This window comes from Sebastes fasciatus, chromosome 11 (assembly GCF_043250625.1).
Source record: "Sebastes fasciatus isolate fSebFas1 chromosome 11, fSebFas1.pri, whole genome shotgun sequence".
NCBI lineage: Eukaryota > Metazoa > Chordata > Actinopteri > Perciformes > Sebastidae > Sebastes > Sebastes fasciatus.
The window spans coordinates 11891461-11918980 of NC_133805.1; the positions used below are offsets into that span (position 1 = coordinate 11891461).

Sequence of the window (27520 nt, forward strand, 5' to 3'; positions counted from 1 at the left end):
AATGTGGAGCTTAAGCAATGTCCAAACTAAAAGCAGTTTAAAATAAGGTATAAAGACATGATTTTCTCAAGGTACAGGGATGAAGTAGGGGTTTAACAATCACAAAGTGTTTACAGGGGTTACTGTTAATTTATTTATTACTATTTATTTGTTTATTGATTACCTAATATTTATTCTGTATTAGTCTATCTTCCTATTTTTTCTGTGAAGAATAATGCAAATTTGTGGATATTTGATTTTGGGTATAAGTATAATGTATGCATGTTCGGATGCTGTGTATTGTATATATGTCTATTTATATGTATATATATGTATATGAGGTATGTAGTGTGCGCATTTAGTGCAATGTGAGGTGTATGTATGTGTATATGTGTGTATATATATATGTGTATATGTATGTGTATGTAGGTGTGTATGTATATATTGCATGTTGTATTGCATGTGCATATTGTATATTATAAATTGTATATTATAAATACTAATTTGCGCATATAAGAAAAGATAACAAATAGTCAATATGATTAAGTTAAATATGTAAGTAATGAACTGGTATTGTGATTAAGTTATATTATAAGTAATGAATTGGTATTCTGGGTTTACAACAAATTTATATTTTGATAAGGATGATTATATTCACATCATTTGCTTTGCATTTCCCCCAAAAAATTAATTGGCCCAAATCAAAAATTCCGATCAGGCATCTTGCGAGGCCCACTCGATGTTGATAACTGGGGTCCTTTGAACACACTACATGAAGACGGGTGAAGATGGCGGACGTGTTGAGCGTTCTCCGGCAGTATAACATCCAGAAAAAGGAAATCGTCGCTAAAGGAGATGAAGTTATATTCGGGGAGTTCTCCTGGCCGAAAAATGTCAAGACGAACTACATAATCTGGGGGTAAGTCAGTGACTAACGCATCTATAAACGTCTCTATGTGGGCCGCTAGTGAAGCACCTTGTGCTGCTGCTAGCTACATGCTAACATGCTAACTCCTCTTCCTCGCTGTTAAAACTTACTTTACTTACTTCATACTTTATAGTGTTATGTCTAACACAACAGGGTCTATGTGTTAGCCTCCTATGCGTTTCAATTCATGTATTTGTTTTAAAGTTAAACTGTGTTTAGGAGAGATGTAGCTGCAGCTAAACTTGCAGCTGTGATGTGATGCTAACTGGTTAGCCACGTTAGCTGAGTTGTTCCCATGGAGTCAAGAAAAGGAAACACTAGTGGATCAAGAAGAGGCTCCTCTAGTGGATCAAGACGAAACACTTGTGTTTTAGACTATAAGCAGCTGTGTTTACCATGTTAACTTTGCTCATGCAACGCAGAAAATGAGCCTGCAGGAGGATTAGTAGATTAACTAACAGGATAACTGTTGATTTATTGATTTCAGAACCAGAGAACTATCTGTTTTTACTTCATATTATAAACTTTGTGCAGTTTAGGCAAGGCAGCTTTATTTGTTTAGCACATTTCAGCAACAGGGCAATTCAAAGTGCTTTACATAAACATTCAAGAACATTAAGACAAAGTGCAAAAGAACATTAAGACATAATTAAAACAGTTAAAGATTAGTAAATAAGACCACATGGCCTCTTTTCTAGCCTCTTATGCATTTTTTTTATAAACTCAAATTGTGTTTACGAGAGATGTAGCTTCAGCTAAACTTGCAGCATTGCATGCAGCAGGTGTTTTTAGTATCAGTCATGAACTATAAGCAGCTTTGTTTACCTTTTACCATGTTAACTTTGCTTATGCAACGCAAAAAATTGGGCTGCAGAAGGATTAGTAGATTAACTAACAAGATAACTGTTGATTTATTGATTTCAGAACCAGAGAACTATTTATTTTTACTTCATATTATAAACTTTGTGCACTTTAGGCAAGGCAGCTTTATTTGTATAGCACATTTCAGCAACAGGGCAATTCAAAGTGCTTTACATAAACATTCAAGAACATTGCGACAAAGTGCAAAAGAACATTAAGACATAATTAAAACAGTTATAAAAACATTAAAAAGATTAGAAATTAAAAACAAACTAAAGACCACATGGCCTGTTTTCCAGCCTCCTATGCATTTTTTTGAGATGTAGCTTCAGCTAAACTTGCAGCATTGCATGCAGCAGGTGTTTTTTAGTATCAGTCATGAACTATAAGCAGCTTTGTTTACCTTTTACCATGTTAACTTTGCTTATGCAACGCAGAAAATGAGCCTGCAGGAGGATTAGTAGATTAACTAACAAGATAACTGTTGATATTTCGGCAATATTTGTTTATATCATGTTTATTTTAGTTTATAGCTTATATTGTATATTGATAGAATTTAAATTTTTTATTCTTATTTTATTCTAACGTTTTTATCTGTTCTTTTGTTATTATTATACTGCTTATTTGCACCAACAAAACCAAAGCAAACTCCTAGTGTATACCTCCTACACCTGGCAAAAAACACAATTCTGATTCTGATATTTCTGTGTCAATTTGATTTCAGAACCAGTGAACTATTTTTTTTTACTTCATATTATAAACTTTGTGCACTTTAGGCAAGGCAAGGCAGCTTTATTTGTATAGCACATTTCAGCGACAGGGCAATTCAAAGTGCTTTACATAAACATTCAAGAACATTAAGACATAATTAAAACAGTTGTAAAAACATAAAAACATTAAAGATTAGACAAAAAACAAGCTAAAAATAAAAGCTAGAATAGAAGCTAAAATAGAGTACAACAGCTGCTGAACTGTTTTTCGTTGTTTACAATGACAATAAAGTCTCTATTCTCACACAAGAGTAAAAGCTCTAGTGCAGTATAAGATCATTATCTGGTTTAATAAAAGGCAGCAGCAAACAGGAACGTTTGAAGCTTTGATTTAAAGTAACTCAGAGTTGAAGCGGTCCTGCAGGTTTCTGGGAGCTTGTTCCAGATATTTGGTGCATAAAAACTGAACGCTGCTTCTGCATGTTTAGTTCTGACTCTGGGGACACTAAGCAGACCTGATCCAGATGACCTGAGAGGTCTGGATGGTTCATAACATAGCAGAAGATCAGAAATGTATTTTGGCCCTAAACCATTTAGTGCTTTGTAAACCAGCAGGAGTATTTTGAAATCAATTCTCTGAGAGACAGGGAGCCAGTGTAGAGACTTCAGAACTGGACTGATGTGATCCACTTTCTTGGTCTTATAGTGAGGAGATGAATTTAAATGTGCAGCCTGTCCTGCAGTAGTCTTTGTGCATTTTAGTCATATGCTATGACGGTCAAATAAACTTGTTTGAATGATTTTTCTGTTCTTCTTTGCTTGTGCTTTCTACCTTCAGTACTGGTAAAGAGGGCCAGCCCAAAGAGTACTATACTTTGGACTCTATCTTGTTCTTGCTCAACAATGTGCATCTTCCACATCCCTCCTATGTGCGGAGAGCTGCAGTAAGTGCTCTGGAATAACTATCAAAGTACCTTAACCTGTCAGTGCCAGTATTATTTGAGGACAATCCACTATTTCAGCATCATATACAGCATTTCCCCCACCCCCCACAAATGCCCTGAAAGTGTTTTTGGGTGACATGATTGTTTGTTGTTTATAGACAGAGAACATTCCTGTTGTCAGAAGACCGGATCGAAAAGGCTTGCTGTCATATCTCAATGGCGAGAGTTGTAAGTAACACTTGTCGTAGGTTGTGTTTCTGTTGTGTGCAGGATGTAGGGCTGGGCGATAATCCAATTTGATAATGTATCGTCTTTCAATGGAATCGTATAGGGAGGAAATCATATATTGAGATATCGTGATACACAATTACAGCACATACTAACTAATTTTTTTCAGAAAATCTGATCATTTTGGACTAAAGTTCTTAATTACATGATAAAATACTTTTAATTCACACAGGAGTTTACAAAAATGTGGTTATTTTATGTACACTTTGTTGAATTACGAGAAAACTTGCTGTATCACGATGTAGATCGTTATCAAGATATGAAATTAGCATATATATATAAGATTTTGTCCATATCACCCAGCCCTCACAGGACGTTAAGAGCCTAGCTGTAGTTTGTCCAATTGGTAACTTATTAATGCAGTTTCTAATTTTGTCTTTACACAGCTACATCGACCAGTATTGACAGAAGTGCACCTATAGAAATAGGTTTGCAAAGGCCAACGCAAGGTAAGTTCACACCATGTGTGTTGCATGAAGTTTGAAGAGCTCGTCCCACCTCATTCATTGTTGTTATTGAAACATTGACTACAACTTATTACACTGTATCTTGTACAATCTTTTATCTGCTGTTGCTGCAACTGGGTCATATTTTCAAAGGTATTTTCTATTAAAGGGGTTGTATCTTGGTCAGGAAAGTTGGTGGAATACCAAATGGACTTTGTGCTGTGAAATAATACCACTGTTCTGCTTTTTAGTCAAAAGAGCAGCTGATGAGGCATCTTCTGAAGCGAAAAAACCAAGGATTGAGGTAAACTGACATGAAATATCTCCCACTAACAGTTGCTTAGTATAAACACTATATACTCACATGTTGGTCAGTGCTGCTCTGGAGCCCTTTACTCCCTTATCTCTATTCCATGAGAAGGGACAGCTCCAGTACATAGAGAATCAATTACTGACAGGGATGTTTTGTTGATTATTGGTAACAGCTGAATTATCAATAAGTTCCACTATAGTGAACCAATACAAATGTGAGTAGGGAGCTCTTTTTCTGGCAATCAAATTGAATTAGACAGAAAATATTTGCAATAATTGAAAAGAACTAGGGCTGTCAATCGATTAAAATATGTAATCGCAATTAATTGCATGATTGTCCATAAGTAATCACGATTAATTGCAATTTTAAACAAGTATTTAATACTCTTATCAACATGGGAGTGGGCAAATATGCTTGGTTGGTACCAATGGATTTTTTAGGTTTCATATGTTACCAGTATCTTTACTCTAGCTTTAAAACTGAGCCCACTACAACCTAGAAATCGCAAGTTGCATTGATGCGTTAAAGAAATTAGTTTTGTTAAACAAATTTGTGTGTTAACTTTGACAGCCCTAAAACGAACAAAACTATTTTATCTTAGATGGCTGTCCAATTTGAATACAAATTTAATAAATTTTTATTAGCATCGCCTCCAACGATTTTGCTTATTGAAACGTTTGATTGCTGATTTAGTCAGTATGTATTTAGCCAAAAAGAAACCATCTGTGTTCTTGTTCTACTCTGTATGCTGTTTGCTAATAGTATGTACACTGTTTTCATCTTAAGGATGAAGAGCGAGTGCGTCTGGATAAGGAGCGTCTGGCTGCCCGTCTGGAGGGCCACAAAGAGGGCATCGTGCAGACTGACCAGATCAGGTATAATGGATTTGCCCCAGCTGCATTTATACATAATGTGCTTTCTGCATGAAGCAATAATCTCTCCAATGTACATTATTTCACCACTGAGATTAGCTGTGATTTTTATTCAACATACAACAGTGTCAGTATTAACTGGTCAATATTAAAATGATTGCTGGATGTCATGTTTTACCACACAATGACACCCAGACTAGGTCCTCGAAGCAGTGAGCTGTTCAAATGATCCTAACTTCTCTCCTCCTCCAGATCACTGTCTGAGGCCATGTCAGTGGAGAAAATCGCAGCCATCAAAGCCAAGATTATGGCCAAGAAACGTTCCACCATCAAAACAGATCTGGATGATGACATAACCCTGAAGCAGAGAAGCTTTGTGGACGCTGAGGTGGACGTCACCAGAGATATTGTCAGCAGAGAGAGGGTGTGGAGGACGAGGACAACCATTCTCCAGAGCACTGGGAAGGTCAGAGTCCACAGCTAATGATATCCAATCACAGTGATATGTCTTTGCAAACAGTCTCTCTTGACAGCAATCAGTTGTGTTTCCTAAAATGTCAGACTGTCTTTCTTGTATTCTTACCTGCACATTGGCTCAATATTGGACCTCAATTTCTGTCCTGACCGGGTCATTACACCGATTGTAAATGAGATTTAATGAACAAACAAAGTCTGGACTCAATAGTTTATGTCAGGAAAGCAAACAAACAGTGGTGTAGCAATGCAATGTAATGTTGCAGAACTTTTGGTTTGGGGTCTACGGGTGTTTTCAGACTTGGTCCAAATACTTTAGTTCATACCGAGGGTTGACATTCATTTAAATGGTCTTGAGCGTAAAGGATAACTTATGTATTTTATTTTTATTCATCAGTTTATGTCCACTAAAAGTTCTTGTTTTTGCCACTGACAAACAAGCACTTTTAGTGGATGTAAACTGACGGTACCAGGTTGCCCCAAACGATTACATTACAGCTCATTTAGCGGCTGGCGGCTGCAGCGTTCTCCCTCAATACTGGACCAATTTCAAAAACGCTGTGCCCATTAGTCACTTTGACAAAAAATCATGGGCAAATAGGGTCCAGATTGAGAAATACCAAAGTTATCCTTTAAACCGGCAGTAGGCAGAATGTTTTTGGCATCATCGGGCAAAAATTCCACAATAACCTTTCAGCATATTGTAATTCAAGTGTTCTGAAAGAAAACTAGACTTCTGCACCTCCTCATGGCTCTGTTTTCAGGCTTTAAAAAATCTAGCTCGTGAAGGGAGACTTTGGCCAATCACAGGTCATTTCAGAGAGAGAGAGCATTCCTATTGGCTGTTCATTCAACGGAGGCAGCTGTCAATCACTCGTGAACTCCGATCAAACGGTCAAACTAGGCAGCGCTGATCAAATATGAATCAATATTCTGTTACTTTAATGCCTATTTCTCGCCTCAAGTCTTTTCAGAAACATCTTGAAGTGTACTGTTTAGCTGTAAAATGAGAAAGTGTGCTCTGGTTGGTGGGCGGTGCTGGGTATTTCCTCAACTGATCTCAACATGGCTGCCAGGTCACAAACTTTCTCAGACAATGGCCTTGGGTGTGGAAAAAAAACTTCAAGACAACCTAACTGTGTCAATACCCCAAGTTTGTAGTTAGGTGAAAATCTCAACCACTAGATGGCAGCAATAGAAGGATTTTCATCCAGTGTGTATCAACTCTAAAAAATGAAGGACTGGCCACTGTAGGACTTTGACATGCTCATCTCAGTTCATTTTGAAACATCTGTTGAAACAACTGTGCGAAGGACAACTTTATTTGTTCTCACAAAATTTCATCTTTGTTGTGTATGTCCGAATGCCATGGTAATTAGCACCTGCCAAATGCGGGCAAATTGTTTGCTGTGGCGGGGGAATCGTCAGGACACCTGCCACTTTGGCAGGCAGGGAAAACGCTAGTGATGGGAATAGAGAACCGTAGTTATCTGCTTTCTTGGCATCTCATGTCTCTGTGACTATCGACTCCTCTTACTGATGCTTTCTGACATTTACGCTGCACAATGACGCATACTCACGCTGTATCATGTTTCAGTTTGTTTGGGACCGGAGACACTGTGGAGAGAAAAAGAAGCTCTAAACAGGGCGCTACTAAACCTGAGGGGACGCATCCTATTTTTCCCTGATAATGGGACACTGAAAACAACAAACCCGTGTTTAAATCAACAGGAGGAGAGTTAGTGACGTAAGCTGTTAGAAGCGTTAGAAGCAGGTCGGCAGCACAGTCCTGACTGGATAAATAGCGGAGCTACTAACGTTAACGGAGGTGCCATTCAGTTATTATTATGAGGCATTCAAAGTCTGCTCAGGAAAAAGGACTATTGTGCGAAGGTTAATTACGACGTTATCATGATGTGTTCAAATGTAATCTCGTAAAATTAAGTTTTTGGTGAGAAACTTGAATAAATCCAGTTGTTTCAAGGAGATTTTTTTCACAGCAGTATAATATATATATATATATATATTAGAGAGGGAATTATGACCTGTTTAACTTCGTACATTAGCGCTAATCAGCTTGCCAAGATTTTTTTTAATCAAAGCAAATATTTAAATCAAAATCATTTGAATCGTGTGTTTTTATGCACCCACTATAGATTACAATAGCAAAGTACAGTACTGTGTACAGTACCCTCCCTCCACGGTGTAATTCAAACACTAATTTACCAGGTGTATAATGTTTTTTGTGTAAAAAATATCGAATATCGAACATTGAATGGCATCAGATCTAAAATGTTGTTCTTTCATTTAGCACAAAGATTTCAAAAGTGGCAGATAAAATTTCTGAGTTGCAGACAAAAAAAATAATACTTGTCCGCCACTATGGCAGGCGGTGAAAAAAGTTAATTTCAGACCCTGGTATGGACCCACAGAATGTTTCTTTTGTTTGTTTGTTTTTTACCCAAATGAGCTTTATTCTATTGTAGTTTTGTCAGTTGTGAAACAGAAAATGTTCCCGTATACTCAGATCATTCCCCTGGGTGCTCTCAGCGTCATCTAGAACACCTCTCCCAATTCATTGTCTATGGAGCAGCTCCACACTTTATACTCTATAACATCACAAGTTTGAGTTTTAACACTCTAGATTTTGGATTTGGGACAGAGTTGTTTGTGTTTGCCAATATTTTTTGGATTGTCTTAGACCATAGGAATAACATGTATGAATTTTTAATAAATGGTTGTAGTTCCCCTTTTAAAAAAGCAACTTGAAAGCACATAGTAATTACTATCCAGGCGTGTTTTACACAACACAAATGAAGGTCAGTTTCATGTATGTTTCTGTTTAATCCAAGCCTTTAGGCTGGGACCCTGAAGCCTTGATGTATTTCACTTATCATTGTTCACCAAATGACGAGAAAAGCAATCATTTTGTGCAAGGGTGTTGAACTCATCATATCCTTATCTGTATTGCTCCTCTACAGAACTTCTCCAAGAACATCTTCGCCATCCTTCAGTCAGTGAAAGCCAGAGAAGAAGGACGAGCACCGGAGCAGAGACCAGCACAGAACACTACTCAAGTGGTAAGAACGACATTGTTCGCAGAATATATGCATTATACTGTACATTCCAGTTACGTCAACGTTTCAAGGAAGTTTATATTTGGCCATACACCAGTCAAAATAAACGTTTGTGTGTGTGTGTATACTAATAGCTGTATACTAATAAGGCATGACTTAGACAAACCAGTCAATTCCTGCTATTCCTTACACGTTCCTTTTCTCAAATAAATAAAGCTTGAAATTAGATGAAAGCTGCAGTCAGGAACTTTTAGCAAATATGATAAAAAGTTATTTTCATAAAACTGGCACTATGTCCTGACAGCAGTGCATGAGACAGATAAGCTGTGAAAAAAATCATGTTCCTCTTCCCCCCCCTTTGTGCTCCTAATGGCATTTGAAAGATTTCACCGCACTCGAGCCAAAACAACCAATCTTGTTTTCCAGACTCTGTCTCATGCACTACTGTCAGGATATAGTGACACTTTTATAAAAATAGCTTTTTTTTTTAATCATATTTGCTCAAAGTTACCGACTTCAGCTTTATAGCAGCCCCAAATCTATCGATGACTACTAAGATTTTGACTAAACAGTGCACTGACATGTATGTTAAGTAATGACTTGTTTGTGTTTCATGTTGTTTCCAGGACCCGTCCCTAAGGAGCAAGCAGCCTGTCCCACCTGCCTACAACAGATACGATCAGGAGCGATTCAAAGGAAAAGAGGGTGAGTTCGATTTCTGCTTCTGTAGCAAATTTTAGTCTTGAACCTTTACAAAGAGGTATGTGTGTGCCTGTGTGTGTGTGTGTGTGGCAGTTAAGGAATACGCAGTTAACTGATCATTGATCTGTGGGCCAACAAAACTTAGATTAAATTTGCCCCATTTACACCCGGTATCAATAAACGTACGTCAATGAGCGCTGTAGAGGCACGCAGAGCACATTGTATCGATCAGACCACATCCAGAAGTGTGATTGGATGTAAAATAAAAGTAGAGCAGGTAAAATAAAAGTAGAGCCCATACAGCAGCATTGCTTCCCTCGACCCGAGGCACACAATCTTTGCTTTACTTGTTTACAAATTGATCGCAATGCAGATAGAATTGAAATAAAAGAATGGTTATTAATACCAGGTGTAAAGTAGGCTTGGGCGGTATTACGTTATACCAGAATATTTAGAAATCCTGTCGGTATAATTTTCAATACCGTCATAAATACAGACGCTGCACTTTCTTTGATTCTGTATTGATATGATGTATTGTAGTGCACAGCACGCGCCACCAGAGGTCGGTCTCTATGGTGTAACAGGCAGCTGAGCTCCGAAAGATGGCGACTGAGTGTTTGGGTATAGTCCTCTTCAAACTACAAAAACAGTTTATGATACATATCATCTCTGCTCTGATGTGTTAACCTCAGTGGAATCTCAGGGAGGTGTGAGAAAACAGATACCGCCCAGGCCTGGTGTAACGGTAAAGGCTCGTGACGAGATGTCATTGCCTACATAATTACCAAGATACAGATCACATGTAAAAATCAGATGTAAGTGGGGTCAGACATATCGATTAAAGACAGGAAGTGTGGTCCAAATGTCCTAAATGTTTATATGGAGCTGTATCCTTGTTAATTTTTTTGGTGCACTTTTTCTGGCACACAAAGTTGCAAGAATTTGTTTGATATCACAGTAGATTACTAGTTGTATCTATGTCCTATGTTCTAATGTCTTGTTTCGACTCGGTCAGGTCGTCATTGTAAAGATAAGTTCTCAATCGACTTATCTGGTTAAATAAAGATAAAATAAAAAAATAGGCAGTCATATCATAGTGTCAGCTCTCAGTGCAACGGTGATTATCCTCTGTGCACTTGTGTATACATTTGTAACAGAGATTCTACCTTTCAGCAATTAAATACAATAAGTAGGGGTTTAAATCACAAGTTTCATCACGATACGATTTTATATCTATTCTTATATTGATATTTGCTATCACAAAATCTGCCACCATACGATTTCAATTCAGTTCAGGGGCCAGCGAACAATACAAGACGATATCAGATGTCCAGATGTAACAATAAGTTACACTCACCGGCCACTTTATTAGGTACACCTTGCTAGTACCGGGTGTTCTTCTGCTGCTGTAGCCCATCTGCTTCAAGGTTGGACGTGTTGTGCGTTCAGAGATGGTATTCTGCATACCTTGGTTGTAACGAGTGGTTATTTGAGTAACTGTTGCCTTTCTATCATCTCGAACCACTCTGCCCATTCTCCTCTGACATCAACAAGGCATTTCCGTCCACACAACTGCCGCTCACTGGATATGTTCTCTTTTTCGGACCATTCTCTGTAAACCCTAGAGATGGTTGTGCATGAAAATCCCAGTAGATCAGCAGTTTTTTTAAATACTCAGACCAGCCCGTCTGGCACCAACAACCATGCCACGTTCAAAGTCACTTAAATCCCCTTTCTTCCCCATTCTGATGCTCGGTTTGAACTTCAGCAAGTCGTCTTCACCACGTCTAGATGTCTAAATGCATTGAGTTGCTGCCATGTGATTGGCTGATTAGCTATTTGTGTTAACAAGCAATTGAACAGGTGTGCCTAACAAAGTGGCCGGTGAGTGTATATTTACATCAATTCACAAAAAGCAACTTAAATATGATTTGACAATTTTATTACTGGGCTCTGTAGGAAGGTGGTGTGCTTGGACGGAGATGGTGACACAGATGTGCAATGGGAATTAAAAAAAAAACTTTAACATGATGATTTGTATCGATGTTTTCACTTTGCATCGATGATATTGGATCGTTGATCATTTTATTGATAAATTGATCCAGATTGATGTATCGTTACACCCCTAACAATAAGGATGACATCCAATGGAAAAATTAGTGGAGATGAGGCTGAAAATTTGTTCTGATTGAATTGAAAGATGAAAACTTGTCACAGAATATTTGAGCATTATATATGCTTTTGAAAATGACTTATTTTGTTCTGCCAGTAATCTGCAACTCATCCTGTGTTGTTTTTCTTAGAAACGGAGGGTTTCAAGATCGATACCATGGGCACTTACCACGGCATGACCCTGAAGTCAGTGACGGTAAGAACAAAACCCTGCTGTTTGCTGATAGTGGTGTAAGAAGACTAATGCCAGAGTTACGCTGCGTGTGAGGTTCAGTTTGCACACATCCAGTAAATGCCCATTTATAATTATTAGTATCTGCTAGAGCAGCTGCTAACGAAAGCCTCAATGTGGTTTTGAGGCAGTAAAAATGAAATTGCGTAACATATCTTGGCTGTGATTATTGCCATGTAATGACTCACAGCATCAGTCAGTTTGCACCCACTTACTCTCTCTTTCTCAAGTACTTAAATTAAGTCAATACAAATAATTACATTTTAAAATATGTCAGGTATAAAATGGAGCAAATCTATGAAAATAAAATATTGCTGGTCTTTCTAATTCTATTTTGGCATCGTAAAGAGATCAGCATAAACCACAGAACATCTCACATTTCTTATCTTGATCATTTTTAAGAGGTGCGTCATCGTCTTCCGTTGTAACTGTGACTCTTTGAAATGGAGTTGTCATGATAAAGTACCTCACTCACGTAATAAGGGGAACTTTTGTGCTTAACATTAAGTCCTCAATTGAACTTCTTAAAATATTATTTCCAGTTAATATTATTGCGTTATCTTTTGGTGATTTGATGCCGGTCCCACATTTGTCGTCAATGTGCGACAATCTCAATATCTAGTAGCTGACTAAATGTTTTCATGTCTTTTGAAATGACTTCATTGACTATTTGACACACATTTGAAAACGTTTATTGGCACTGTACCCTGTCCACTCTAGTTTTAGAGTAGCCTGTACCTGTAAGGCAGCATATATAAAACGCATACAGTAAATCTTACATTATTACAAAAAAAAGTACCCTTTGCACCACAGTGAAACACAGCTTATTCTAGTGGAAAATATAACTGTGTACATAAAACCCTCCAGTGGTTCGACCCAGACATAGAAACATTTTTTCATCTGTTTTGTACAAAACTGGCAATAATTATAGAGCACAACATTTATGCAGAATTTGTATAGAGTTCCCATATGGATAAAGTGTAGATTAATCCCTTGATATCACGTTAAGAACAGAGATATAAATAACTATCTGTATCTAACAAGGAAAGTTTAATGATAACCGTATCCAGTTAATGAGCTGGTCTGTCTCTGGTCAGTCTGTTTGTGTGTGCCCTGCCTTTCATTGGGCTGATGCAGGCGTTGTGTTTGTTGCTCTGCAGATGATGCCAGTATTTAAGTAGCTCATTAGGATGAAACCCATGCGATGTTATCAGATGGCTGTACTTGCAGCTGGAATAAGCCACCCGCCAGTGGTTGAATAGGAACTCGTTGGGCGGAGGGGTGGGCTCGATCTTGACCTCAGCCAGGCATACTCCCACATACACATCCTCCAGATGCAGGTAGGGGATTTTTAGCGACGCACTATAGATTTTCCCCGCCAAGTCTCCAGAGAAGACGTAACCAGTCCCAGAGCAGAAGGTGGGATACCTTTTGCCTGGGTACACCTCAGGGGGCATGTACCACTTGCTGTTTTTGTTTCGGTTGGGTGAAAAGTTTCTCATGTTATTGCCTGTGAAGTAGTTCTGCTTAACCTTCAGCTCTGGCCTGAGCAGCTTGTAAATGAGGTACTCCGTGTTGACGAACATGTCGTTGTCCGTCTTCATGACATAGCTGGCTTGTGGGCAGTGAACTGCCACCCAGTTCATTCCCATCAATACCTTTAAGGTCAGGTTGTTGTAGGTATCCCGAAAGTCCTGCTGAATGATATCACGAAACTTCCGGCTCTCTGCTTTAAGTATCCCCTGCTGTAAGACTCCCAGCTCTCCCTCGCTTTTCCCCAGCAGAAACAGACGGATTATTCCCAGACCCGGAGCAACACTCTCATTGCCCCATGTTTGCCGTATGGCATTCCTTGCCTCCACCTGCCGAGACTCGGTGGCTATCAGAAACACCAGAAATGGAGCAGGTCCACTGCCTGCACATTTGTCTGGCTCGTTGATGATATAAGTGAAAGGCCCGTGGGTTGTAGTGCGACTAAGATTTCCCTCCACACTTTGGCTGGTATTGGTTGCCAGAGTGTTCTGTCCTTGAGGAGAGTAGACTCCCTCCTTCTCAGGGGAGCTGATGTTGGCATCGCCCTTGCCTGTTGGCCGAGGAACAATGACAAACCTCAACGCTGAATGCGGGGCGCTCGTGTTCCGTTTGGCTTTGGTGGTATGAAGTTCACCACCTCCGTACACCACAGGATGGCCTCTACACCACGGCATACCTGCGAGCTTAGGCAGCCACTCCTGGTGGACAAGGAAGACCAGTAGACCCAAGAGTGAGAGGATATACAGAACTTTAGCTGTGTGTGCACAGCAGTGGCGTCGTCTCCACTGCATGGTTTCGGCGGGACTATTTCGTCAGCAGCTTCTGATCAAGTGAAGTGCGTGTGTGTGGTGGGTTGGTTCTTGCGATTTCCTAGAAGACAGAAGAGGGGAGATATTTGAGATAGACATAACGTATACACAAATGGTCACATTAAAGCCGCTATACTCAATATTGTTATACTGACAGCAGATGAAATGACTACATATGTGTGAAAGGTGTCGCTCTTTGTGACAAACACAGAGAATTATGACCCGACTGCGGTTTCCCTCAACTCTATGGGGTGTTTCATCATTTTGGTCTGACGGCTCGCAACTTTACTTCTTTGGTTCACACTCACCCCCCTTCAGGCAACTGTTTTTAGTAGCAAAGCTCCAATAACGGACTGTACGCTCGCTTCCCAGCACCAAACGACAGACGAACAAATTTGGTGATCAGCTGGTGAACACAGTGGAGCATTTAGCAGCCAGATATTCTCCTGGTGGAGGCTGATGCGTGTTCAGGTGGCCAGAAACACGATGATGATGTTGCTCCGTAACTCCTCGATGTGTAAATAAGCAGCTTTTTATGCACAAGATTGGCATATACGCTTAAAGGGGCTCTATGAGTCACAAATTGCTTGTTAACAGCGACACCTGTGGCCATTAAGTCAATGAAAGTCAGCGTCCTGTTGCTCGCGCTTGTGCTCGCTCTAAATAGACATGAACGAGCATCGCTCAAAACAGTGAGGCGACACACGTCAGCTAAAACCACAATATCACTCTATAGTTCACCTGCTTGGCAGTAATGTTAGCTGACCAGACTGAGGTCTCTCCATGAATCAATGCTGATACTGTGTTTCCTGCTTCAGCCACCCGACCGTGGTCAGAAGGAACAGGGGAGACACCGGAATAACCGTATAACATTACTCGCTCTGGTGCCCCGTCTATTCACTCATCAACAGGAAACGACACAGGAAACAGTGTAGTTTGTGTTGGAACAGCGTAGCCACACGCGAGCGTGCATGGGACAACAATCCGCAATGATTTATAAGAGTGTAAGAAGTTGCAAACGGTACCTTGATGTCACTTTACAGCTTGTTTCCGCTCTGCGCTGCACTCAGACGGCGGTTACAGCTGATAACGCTGCAGAAGCGTAGCACCCACCCTCCGGTTCCCTTCCCATGTAAACACAGTTAGCTCTGTCAGCATTGTTTTCTCTGTTAGCGCTGTTAGCATCGTAAGCTACGAGGCGCTGGCTTAGCCGTCGCCATGTTGAAAACCTTGCGGAGGCGATGATAACGATCCCTATCTCGCATTTAGCCCCTTTTAAATGTCTCCAGCAGTCAGTTACCTGCTCTGGTGTCAGGATCACTAAAGAAAATGAAAGTATGAGATTGTATTTTGAAGTTGGGTATTTGAAGAAGTTGAGTATTGTTTTCATATGAAAGTAGTTTCATATAGTATACATTTTATATAGCCAATTTAATAGAGTGAATAAGGCTTGATTATTGACATGAAATCCCTTTTCCTTCCCACTTTGACTCTTCACCACTCTCCTGTTGCTCCACAGATGACTAACATCATAATGCTGACCTACTAATTGTATGAACTACAAACTTAATGCAAGTAAACTAATAGATTATGCACACACTTTGTAGAACTCAGTGTTGTAGTGTTTGCACAACACTTTCCTGGAAGTTACCGTCACGATTACTGATTCAGTTACTTTGCATATGTTGTTTTCAGGACAAGAATAAACAGAATATGTTCTATTATGTTTCTCAACTTGACATTTAGTTTGCTCTTGAACAATATCCAGATGAGGAATGGTTTTAGGAAAGACCAGCCTGTGTTTGCGTGCTGCTAGCACCCTGGAGTGGAGTGTGGTCGCTCAGTTTTTTACTGAATTACACACTGCCCTCTCAAAGTACCCCAACGAGACAAAGACTGGTTTGTGAGAGCTCACAGGAGCACTGAAAAGACTTCTGTTAGCTCTCTTGCATGCATCACTCACAGGAACAGAAGCGAGTGTTTCCCTTTATGAAGGCACACCCTTCACATCCTGTGCAGTACATACATAAAAAACTGCTCATTGATTTTGCAGTATGAGTTGTTTCTTCAGCGTAGCGCTGTGCTGATGTGCGTTTGCATTTTAACAGCATAAACTCACCCGTTTTAATCTTAGCATTCGTCTCTTTCTGGTATCCATTGTTTCTGAATGTGATGAATTACAGTCCTCACACACTGATCGCCCTCTTGGTCACTTCTCCTACTGTGCACTTAGCCAAATCGCATACAGCTCGGACTTAACGACTCAGGTCCTCATTTATTTCCTCTACAACGTGTGACAAATTACCCTTTTAACCCAACTCGCATGTGACTCACTCAGAAAGACGGGGAAATTTAGTCCATTTCCAGGCTATCGTAGCTATCTACCACATACACGCACAAGTGCGTATGTATTCGCGCGCACGGGCGGAACATGTGTCAGAGCTCCAGTGTTGCAGTCTCTCCATCTGCCTTGGCGCATTGTCCCAAGAGGCTTGATGCTAACGGTGTTGCTGCTGCTGCTGCTGCTGCTGCTGCTGCTGCTGCTGCTGCTGCTGCTGCTGCTGCTGCTGCTGTCTTTGGCCAAAGGGAGTAGAGAGCCAGTGGTTGACGGTTAGCTGCAGCCGTGGCTCCTTTTGCTGTCCTCGCCTGTCGTATTGTGTATATCAAAGCAGCAGTGGATGGATGGGAATCATCTCTGGATGATGCACAAGCATTACATCTCTCCGTTTGTTCAGCTTTCCTTCAATTTCTGTGCTGATCTTTTTTTCCTCTCGCTCGTCCTCTTTGATTCACACACTCTCATGTTAACTTCCCCCCCCCCCGTGTGCCTCTTCCCCCCTTTTTTTTGGCTTCCCTTTTCTCGCCCTCCTCATTCAGCCGCCCCTATGCACTCCGCTCCGTGTCGTCGTTGTGTTGTCTGCGAGAGGGCTAGAGGGGCGAAAGCAGCGGGGGAGGAGGAGGATGGAACAGGAGGCAGTGCTCTGAGTTGTGTGTTCGTTCTGAAAGGCAGCTCCAGGCTTGGTGGCAGTACGCTCTTCCACCACGTCACGCCGTCTTTGCTGCTGTTGCTGCCTGCTCTTGTTAAAGGGGGGGGGGGGGGTTGGGCTGCTGACCTATTTGTATTCACGCCCACTCTCCAGAAAGAGGAATAAAGCATTATCTCAATTTGACGTGCTGGGAAGTAACAGGAGAGGGGCACGAAGCCTTCATGTCGACACTTCCACAAATCTTGACGGTTTGCGTATTGAAATATGTAAAACGTGAGGTTACAGCGTTCTTGTGCAGTGATGGACAGCGCAACTCAAAAGCTTGTTTAGTCACAGTCTTTAATGTGTCTCCTGCCAGTCTCTTGTGTCGGATGATAATTAGAACAGAGATAATTACAACAGTGTTTCTGCTACGCTCATTCAGCCGTGGTGCCCTGCAACGCCTGAGTTTTAATATTCAGGCATTGTCAGTTTAATTCTACCACAGTGTGACTGGGAGCAATATTTTCCTCCCGAGGAGGGTAGGGGTAGAGAGGTGCTTGCATTGCATGTGTGTTCATTGGCGGTCATGATCCATTCAGATGCACCCTGCCCACCTTTTATCAGGCTTACATTTAATCTCTTTATAAGCTGACGGTTAGACTAAAGGAAAAGGTAAAGTGGTGTCTTCCATTCACACACAAATTTAAAATGATTTCTCAGCAGACATACTGGTATTTACTAGGAGCTATATTCTATACGTGGCCAATAAATGGATACAGTATGGCCTTGGGTCATCCGGTAAAACAGTTGAAAACGGCTTGACTTGAGCCACAACGCAATGCAGCGTTATCCATCAAGGCGCTGGCCAATCAAATATTTGTAACCACACATTCCTGATAGATTTCTTTGTACGTTCTGTTCAAAAGATAAAATGATTGCCACCATGATGGCTTACCAAAGCTGTAAAATCCTGTCCCATAATATGAACCACTGTGCAGTGTTTTAGCATCTGATAAGGCTTCAAACTCAAGGATCCGTTACTCAACATGGACTTCCTGGATCTTATTTCATATACGAACTTATAGTAATTTTCAAACATTTTGCGATATGCTGAGTATTGCGATAAAATATATTGCGATTTATTACCTGTTTTCAACTGCAAATTATGCAGTTTGTCAACATCTGTTTTATCTAATAAGATACAGTTTTCACTCTGTTCATCTCAGAGTTTTCATTCACATATTTTGAAGTCATAGGTCAAGGAACCCATTCGAAAATGGCCATGCCAGTTTTTCCCTCGCCAAAATTTAGCGTAACTTTGGAACGTTATTAAGCGTTTTTCTGACAAACCAATCGATTCCTTAGGTTTTTCTAGTTTGATATACCACCAGTATTGTCACTCTAGCTTTAAAACTGAGCCCGCTACAACCTCTTAAGGACAGAATAGTATATTACTACTATACTATATTTACTATTCTATAATAGTTTATATAATAAAAGAGCGATACTTGGTGTCCGGGTATCGATACACTATTGCCGCGCAAAATATCGCGATACTCTGCTGTATAGATTTTTTTCCCCCACCCTTATGAAGCACTGTTCACACAGTAGGGCTGTGTATTGGCAAGAATCTGGCAATACGATACGTATCATGTAACTGGGGTAACGATTCGATAAATTGCGATATATTACGATACTGTAAGCAAGCGTTATATATTGCGATTTTTATAGTATTATAAAGACACACCACCATATCTATAAAATCGGAGTAAAAAACGTCACTATGTGAAATGGTTACTGTGCTACTAACTTTAGGTTTTCTAGTTTCTTAGACGCCAGTAGCTTCACTCTAGCTTGAAAACTGAAGCCCGCTACAACCTCCGAAAGACAGAATAGCAGCCGGGTCATTGGATTTTTAAGAGGTTAATTAAAAAAAATATACAGCGTTTTGGAGAATCAATACAGTATCACAAAACATAATATCGCAATACTCATGTGTATCGATATTTTCTTACACCCCAAATATACAGTAAATTGCTTCTATGTATCTCTTCTCTTCTCTTCTCTTCTCTTCTCTTCTCTTCTCTTCTCTTCTCTTCTCTGTAGTTCTTTTCATATTTGCATCTGTATTGTAAAGCCGTAATGTGGAGGAGAGAATCTCATGGTGTAATGTGTACTATCACTGGAGAGTTAGTACAAGCGCCCCAGCTGCTGCTGAGCTGCGGACAAGCAGCAACTAACAGTGATCCTATTGGTCTTAGTGCTGCTGATTGACTCTGCCCTGCAGCTAGTGGGATGGGAGGAGAGGAGATAAATTTGAATTTTAACCAACTTTAGGGCCCACTAAAAGTTTTTGTTTTGAATATATTTTATTATTGTAAAAGTACTAACAATGTGCAGTTGTTATCCTCTAAACCTCACCTTTGGCACGGGGTTTTTGCTTTCACAGTTGCTTTGATTGGCTGGGATGAACTCATGCAAGTAAATTTGAGAAGCTAAAATGCTGAACATTTATTGCAGCTTCTCAAATGTGAGGATTGGACTCTTTTCTCTCTCTCTGTTTTCTAAATTAGTATCTTTGGGTCTTTTAGACTGTCCATCGGACAACTCTGCATGTTTCTGTAGCTCCTCCTGTCAGTGTGAGCTCCAGGCCGCGGGAATGTCACCGGATGATGGATTACTACTTGACTGATTCCTAGTGTGGCCCCCCTTTAACACACACACACACACACACATACATATACATGCACACACTTACTTTTCTGCAGAGAATCAATAGTGACCTGAAGGGAGTGGGGGGAGAGCAGCTATCCGCAAAGAACCGTGTTTTCCAAGGAGAATTCTATTAACGTTGAAAAGGGTCACAGCTTTTAAATGGAGCTTCTCTCTTTTTCCCATAACACAACTTTTTTCTTAATCGACATTTTCTTCTTATATTATATATATGAAGGCCCAGACACACTAAACCGACATCAGAGAACTAGTGGCGACGAAGGCCGACTGTTGCGTCGCCTGTGTCTTTGCCAAAAAGTTGCACGTGGAACACAACGAAAAAACTACAGCCAACAGCCAACTAGCACGTACCTACTGCGCCTGAGTGAGAGGAAATAACTCTCCACACCAGCAGGCGGCGGTAGTCTGTATTCGTCATTCAAAAAGGGCAACGGGAAGACCGAGGACGGCGGATATACAAGCCGTTGTTATGATACGTACATGAAATAAAGCGGTGTTTGCCTTCTGTGTCTTTACTCGTTGGCTTGCTTTCCTCACCTCCGTTTCTCTTCTTGTGCACTGATTCACTTAAGCCGAACCGCCCATCAGAATGATTTCTCTCACCGACGAGCTCTGCTGCTGATTCAACATGCTGAATTTGTCAAAAAGCTGCCGACACGGGCAGACTAGAGCCAACGGTGCGGGACCCACCAGGAGACTAGAGCCACAGACGCTCACCAACGGTGGTGTGTCAGGGCCTTTAGACTGTACATTACTGTTTTCTACCTTATACACCCTTACGTATTTCAAAGTTAATGAATGTTGTTTGAGCGGTCTGAACAAATCAGAATTAGAAATACTTTATTGATCCCCGGGGGGAAATTGGGACTTTACAGTTTCTCTTATATAAACTTAAGAAATGTAAGAAAATAGAAATAAGGAGTTAGTAACATGTAAATGATGTACATAATTCTACAATATATGTAGAGAAAGTAATAATAAAAATAAGAAATGGGGAATATAAAAATATGTACAATTATGTGCATGAAAGACATACAATACCATCATCAAATCCTAAAACATTTACTTGGTTAAAGGCGAAGTACATTTATTAATATGACCCTTGTGTGTTGTTGTGTTTTCCAGGAAGGAGCATCTGCTCGGAAGGCCCAGACCCCAGCGCTGCAGCCTGTTCCTCGTCCAGGTTGGTGTAAAATTAAAAATAGCCACGTACATTCATGCATGTCTGCTTACAATGTTTTGTAAAGGTTTCATAATGCTAATCTGTTTTAATAACTGCTTGTATTGGCATGTACATGTTCTTTTTTAGAGGGTGGAAGTGAGAATAATTTTGGGAACTGTGTAAAAGTTGTCTTCTTAAGCAGAGGATTGTTGGTAACTACAGAGCAGGTGTAGAAATCTGATTACTCCATGAACTGAATAAGTTTTACTGACACAAATACAAATGTTTTTTAATGTGCTGAATGTCGTCCAACATGCAGCTTTTCTTCTCGTGCAGTTTCAGTTGGTTCCCTTTTTTCCTCTTAAATTTCTCAAGGGTGAAACGATGTTAAATCTCTGTTCTTCCAAAGAATTATATTTCATTTTAATTATATTAAAGTTGTTTAGAAAACTACAAAAAAGTACTATTATAGCACCCCTCGCTTTCTGTCATGATCCTCTGTATCCTTGACCTGACTGGTTGTGATTTTCACCAAGTCCTCTTGCATTAGACCGAGCAAAGCTTCCACTTTCCACAGAAAAATGAGCCACACATGACCGTACCGTAGGAAATATTTACATGCTTTCTGGATGAAACTTCCTCTGTGAAAGGGACTTTTGTTTGAAGAGAAGAATCGCATGTTTGTTTCACTCCTCAATGAATACGGGTCCACGATGCTCCTCTGCAGACATTTTTTAATTTCATGAGATTATGGGAAAGCACAACAAAGCCGCATCAGTCTGTGTGTTGTAAGAGATGACACACTAATTGACTGTGACACATTTTTCTTAGCGCTATTAATAAAGGAGCTGAACTTGATGGACGCAGTACACCTCCTGCAGATCACATGGTCCATCTATGGCCTGGCACTATGCCTGCAGTGCATAGTTCATGCAAGTGAGCGTGCCCCACTGGCTCGCTCGTGCTGAGAGATGCGTGGAGGCAATAGAAATGTTCTGAATTTCAAATTTAGCATTTTTTTAAAGTATCAATTCCAATAAAATAGGATATAGTACCGTTTTTAACGGCAGGGTACCTTTCTAGTATCGGTATACCGTGCAAGACTACTTCAGCCCAAGCTCTAATACAACATGTTGTTGTTGTTGGAAAAAATAATCATAACAGAAGCAGCAAACAACAACTTGTTGCAAAGCAACAAAGCAGTCTAATTGAGGATAATTGGTAGAATTATTTTCATCATCTACACCTGTGTGTTTGTGTACAAACATTCCTCACATTTTTCTTTTCCCTCTAGTTTCACAAGCCAGACCTCCACCGAATCAGAAGAAAGGTACATTGATTTCACTCAGTTACTACGTTTTTGACATGCATATCAAATACAGTATAGTGTACATTATGTAATGTAAACCAACATGCATTTATATAACTATCATTTTTTTCTTTTCTGTCATATAACTGCCTTTTATTGACTGTCTATCCAACACTTCCTTTTTTCAAGACCTTTAATCATGACTTTCTCGACAGGGTCCCGGACACCCATCGTCATCATCCCCGCCGCCACCACCTCACTCATCACAATGCTCAATGCCAAGGATCTCCTGCAGGATCTAAAGTAAGTGTGCAGTCTGACAACCTCTCATACCAAGCTGAAAAAAAGCCAGACTTGGGTTTCATATTTAAAAAATATGACATCACCTTCAAACCAGTGAGAAGAGGAAACACTAAACACTAAACAGTACAAGCGGAAAATAAATTAAAATTATTTTTTTTACCGTTACAGGTTTCTCTCTCCAGAAGAGAAGAAGAAGCAGGGCATCCAGCGTGATAATGAGGTTTTGCTTCAGAGGCGCAAAGACCAGCTCCAACCTGGAGGCACAACGCTGAGTGTCACTGTGCCATACCGTATCATTGATCAGCCACTCAAACTGGCTCCACAGGACTGGTGAGCATTTGAATAATTACCCAGTGGATAATGTTATAAAGCCTTATTTCCATATGCTGTTACACAGTCTTTGTTCTGTTAAATTTCTCAAGATTAAAACATCTTTGTTCTCCCCCAAAAATTGTATTTCAATTTAATTAATTTAAAGTTGTTTAGAAAACTAGAAAAAATACAGTTTCATCATTTCATGTCATTATCCTCTGTATCCTTGACTGACTGACTGTGAGTCCTCTTGCCTTGACCTAGCAATGCTTTTGCTCACCACAGAGGAAAAATTACAAATAGCCTTGAGCATAAAACTGCTAGGTCACAGTTCAAAGATACATACATGATGTCACATTGATCGTAATACCTCAGTATGATATCAATCAGCATTACAGCACCTTCAGTATTAACAGGTGGCAGGTGACGTGGTTTCATGTCAAATGTTTATTTCTGCACTTTGTATCCGACTGTGACACACAATGTCTCTTCACAACAACAACAACCAGTGAACATGTCGTCCCGCAGGGATCGAGTGGTGGCCGTGTTTGTGCAGGGTCCTGCCTGGCAGTTCAAAGGCTGGCCGTGGCTGTTGCCTGATGGATCTCCTGTCGACATTTTCGCCAAAAGTGAGTAATACAGACAGCAGAGTTCCCTTAGAAAATATATTACCAGACTTGTAAATAGGCATCTGCAATGTTGACAGAATGGCTGCAATATTTAAATGGTTTATCATTTTAAACAGTTTATAATAATTGGTCCAGTGTATGAATGTCTTGTGTCCTACCCATCTTAAGCCCGGGACACACGGGGAACGTCAGTAGGTCATGGCGGCTGCGGAATCTGTTTTGAGGTCTCGCCCATTTTTACCAAAAGCATCATACCAGCAACATTACAACTGTTTCATTGTCTGTATATGCAGAGTATGTCACAGACATGAAAAAAGTAAAGATTCATTTTTAAATCAACACAAACAGTGTTGTAGATAGATGCAGTGACTTGCACGGCTCCATGAATGAATAAAGTACGGGGTTTTAATTGTATATCATTACTATTATTTATAAATGAGCACACACTTCTTAACCTTTTTCTGTAATTTATAATGAAATGAAACGCCCACTATGAAAGGCAAACTCTATGTAGAAAGAAAAGGCTGGCGGCAGCAGCAGAACCGCTGCTGGTGTGGACACCAAACGCGCAAGATACGCAGTAGTTCAGCAAGGCAGCCGTTGCGCACTGCTCGTGCGGGCAGTCTGGCCATGGCATTAAAGTCACATTTTTATATTTTACATATTTTTAATGTTTTCATTGATTATTGCATTTGAGTCATCGAAATAAACATGGACTTGATCAGAAAGCGATCAAAGCAAAATCGGCAACTATTTTGATAATCGCTTGAGTAATTGTTCAAGCAAAAATGTGCTTGAATTGTTCTCGCTCTTCCAATTTGAGGATTTTCTGTTTCACCTGATTAAAAACTGAATATCTTTGAGTTTTAGATTGTTGATCAGACAAAACAAGACACTTGAAAATGCCCGCTTGAGCTAAAGAAATGTTGAGTTTGACCATGACAGGCTGGGTGTGTTCTGTGCAGTCATCAAACCGGGCATTGTCTGTTGTTATGAATCAACAAACTTGCAAGCTATGATTTCTTGCACTATAATCAACTGGAAAACACAATTTAATACAAAATCTTCAACGCCTGAAGTTGTGAAAGTGGAAATTTTGGCCAGAAATGTGTGCCCAGCTACGTAGCAAGAGATAAGTGGCACAATATTTAATTGAGGTAAATTTGAACGACATCTAGTTTTCCTGTTTGTGGAATATCGTGTATCATATGATAGCCTCTGTAAACATTTCGATGACATGCAGCAGCTTCGAAAGGATCTCCTGGTCGTTTTTTTTGTCGCAAGAATGGTTAAAAATCCTTTCACACACTACAGTGCGATATTACGCAGGTTTAGACGTGAGGTGCCACCGCACTGATGGCCGACTCAGTCGGTAGAGAATAGCGACCTGCTGGATCGAGAATAGCGCTTCTTTCTATCATTGCAATTTTTCACGATTTTATCTATCAATTTGTTCCCTAATAACTTCATATAATTGTTTTCTGTCTCTGTTTTAATTAGTGATTTTTTTTTTTTTTTAAAGACCAATGTATTAGGTTCCTGTGGGATCCCAGTCAAAAGCAGCCTATGCACTTTAAATAGATTGTCTTAAAGGGACTGTTTGTAACTTTTTAAGCGTATAAATGTACCGGGTCGGGACACATGCGCGTTCGCGTGTGGCCGCTGCCTCTGCTCCTCTGCCTGTTTGCCTTCACTCAGACAGAGCACGCGTTCTCGCTCAGCTCGCTCCACCTCTAGACGTGAACGCGCGCTCACTCCACACTGCAGAAGAGTTAGTTTAGCTCTGAGAATATCTAGTGAATGTACAGTGGACCTTTGTGCAGGAATAACTGCTGCAGCTCCTCCAGACCAACAGAGGTTTCCCGTGTCTTGTGAAGTGACGGGGCTCCGCAGAGAGACACGTTATCGTCTCGTTACCGACCGGGTGCCGGTGTCTTCCTGTTCTCTCCAGCTGCAGGCGGAGAGAACAGGAAGACACGCTGCAGAGCCCCGCAGGCTGAGGCAGGAAAAGCCAACACTAGGATCAGATCTAAATCACGTTCATGGAGAGATCTTCGTCTGGTCAGCTAACATTACTGCCAAGCAGCTGATATATAGAGTGATATTGTGGTTTTAGCTGACATGTGTCGCCTCACTGTTTTGAGCGATGCTCGTTCAGGTATATTTAGAGTGAGCAAGCGCGAGCCCGACGCTGACTTTCGTTGATTTCACGGCCACAGGTGTCGCTGTTAACAAGCATTTCTGAAAGTTACAAATAGTCCCTTTAACATTACTATTAAAAATTGAATTTGAAATGAAATGTAACGTTTGCAGTAGTCATACAGTGCATTCAAATTAAATGAGATTTAGGCTGTAGTATTCCAGGCAGAACAGCGGTCAAATATAGTCTGAAAAATCTACCGAGAAGTCTGACAATTTTATTCTGGAAAAGTATGAAATTTTGAAATGTGTAGCAACCCTGTTGTTTACCTCCGCCCTCAAACCGGATTCATCCATATAAATATGTGCATTCATCCCTTCCAGTCCGAGCCTTTCATTTGAAGTATGACGAGGCAAAGATAGACCCCAACGTGCAGAAGTGGGATGTGACCGTCCTGGAGCTGAGCCGCCACAGACGCCATCTGGACCGGCCCGTCTTCCTGCGCTTTTGGGAAACCCTCGACAGGTCCGTCTTTATTTTGTGCAACGTTTTTGTACACCCATCCATTTGGTTTGTCTCCTGTGTTACTGTTACTTATCATACTTATCTTTTCAGATACCTGGTGAAACACAAAGCTCACCTCAGGTTCTGAGCCCAGGTCAGAGCGTCCATCTCCGAAAATCCTACAAATGAATTCTTCGACCCTCAAAGTCTCCTCGGTCCACCTCTTGCAGACGTAGCCCCCTTTCATCCAAGCTGCCATCCCATCTTCCAACATGATCATTTTAACAAAAGGAGGAGGACACGTTATCCAGTGGACTTCCTCCAGCACTTCCTCGAGGACTCCTAACGCCATGCGCTGGATATGTTGCTCTGGACACTGGAGAGGAGATTTAGTTTTTTTTTTGTGTTTTGTTGTAATTGTTTTCTAATGTTTTCATGTAGTTAAACAAAAATACCAAAATATGTTTTATATAAAAAAAAGCAAACATACTGTGGAAACAACTTAAATGCGATATTAAGCAACATAACGGGGTCGGAGGGAGAGGAGCTTTTCATTTTTTTTCAGTGGTAAAGAGGAAAATTGTGAATTGAACTGTTTAGATTGAGAGAAACGTGAACTCTCGGTACAAACAAAACGGCCACTGAGTTTGAGGAAAGAGACTTCCTTTACACTTATTTTTCTTTCTTTTTGGTGTTTGTGGTCTGAATGTACATATATGATATGATTAAAACCTGTCAGATCCAAAGCTCTTTGAGCAGAGAGAAGGATGCAGGTAAGTGCTTTGTTACTACTACTACTCTGCTCTGGCTCAGTGAGGCGATCTCGGTCGAGCGGTCCAGTCAGTTCCTAGCTCGGGTTATTTTTTGACAGATCAGCACATCTCTCTCGGTCATGCAATGACCTGGTTAAAGTCTTCTTTTTTCTTCTTTGTTGGTGTTGTGCTAGAGGAGAGAAATGATGGAAAGTATTGCTTTAAGTCGTCACATGAAAATAGACAATAAAGCCTCAGAGATGCAAATATCTGTGCACTGCCTATTGTAGATGATTAGTGTTCATTTTGTTAATAATCTTTTTCCTTGTAGTTTCATAAAGGGTTTTCTTGATCATAAAAGAATGAA

General features: G+C 40.4%; 2 protein-coding genes across 2 annotated transcripts; one reads left to right on the forward strand and one right to left on the reverse strand.

Moving 5' to 3' along the window:
- Nucleotides 1-737: 737 nt before the first annotated feature.
- cdc73 (cell division cycle 73, Paf1/RNA polymerase II complex component, homolog (S. cerevisiae)) lies at nucleotides 738-27420 on the forward strand. Its single transcript, XM_074650638.1, has 17 exons — nucleotides 738-898; nucleotides 3317-3422; nucleotides 3581-3650; nucleotides 4097-4159; nucleotides 4408-4460; nucleotides 5256-5344; nucleotides 5594-5807; nucleotides 8797-8895; nucleotides 9519-9597; nucleotides 11898-11962; nucleotides 21168-21225; nucleotides 22499-22534; nucleotides 22729-22816; nucleotides 22985-23146; nucleotides 23657-23757; nucleotides 26281-26422; nucleotides 26513-27420. The coding sequence occupies exons 1-17, from the start codon at nucleotides 768-770 to the stop codon at nucleotides 26547-26549; spliced, it is 1593 nt and encodes a 530-aa protein (XP_074506739.1). The 5' UTR covers nucleotides 738-767; the 3' UTR covers nucleotides 26550-27420.
- Nucleotides 12512-17497, reverse strand: LOC141776828 (beta-1,3-galactosyltransferase 2). Its single transcript, XM_074650648.1, has 2 exons — nucleotides 16460-17497; nucleotides 12512-14401 (listed from the first exon to the last, which is right to left on the reverse strand). The coding sequence occupies exon 2, from the start codon at nucleotides 14320-14322 to the stop codon at nucleotides 13069-13071; it is 1254 nt and encodes a 417-aa protein (XP_074506749.1). The 5' UTR covers nucleotides 14323-14401; nucleotides 16460-17497; the 3' UTR covers nucleotides 12512-13068.
- Nucleotides 27421-27520: the final 100 nt, after the last annotated feature.

What these genes read in the sequence shown, in the direction of transcription:
- cdc73 (XM_074650638.1), top strand. Translation starts at nt 768, where the DNA reads ATGGCGGACGTGTTGAGCGTTCTCCGGCAGTATAACATCCAGAAAAAG. An exon ending in TTTGCAAAGGCCAACGCAAG is followed by an intron (nt 4,160 to 4,407) that starts GTAAGTTCACAC and finishes TCTGCTTTTTAG; the next exon opens with TCAAAAGAGCAGCTGATGAG. An exon ending in TTTTGGGAAACCCTCGACAG is followed by an intron (nt 26,423 to 26,512) that starts GTCCGTCTTTAT and finishes TTATCTTTTCAG; the next exon opens with ATACCTGGTGAAACACAAAG.
- LOC141776828 (XM_074650648.1), bottom strand. Translation starts at nt 14,322, where the DNA reads ATGCAGTGGAGACGACGCCACTGCTGTGCACACACAGCTAAAGTTCTG.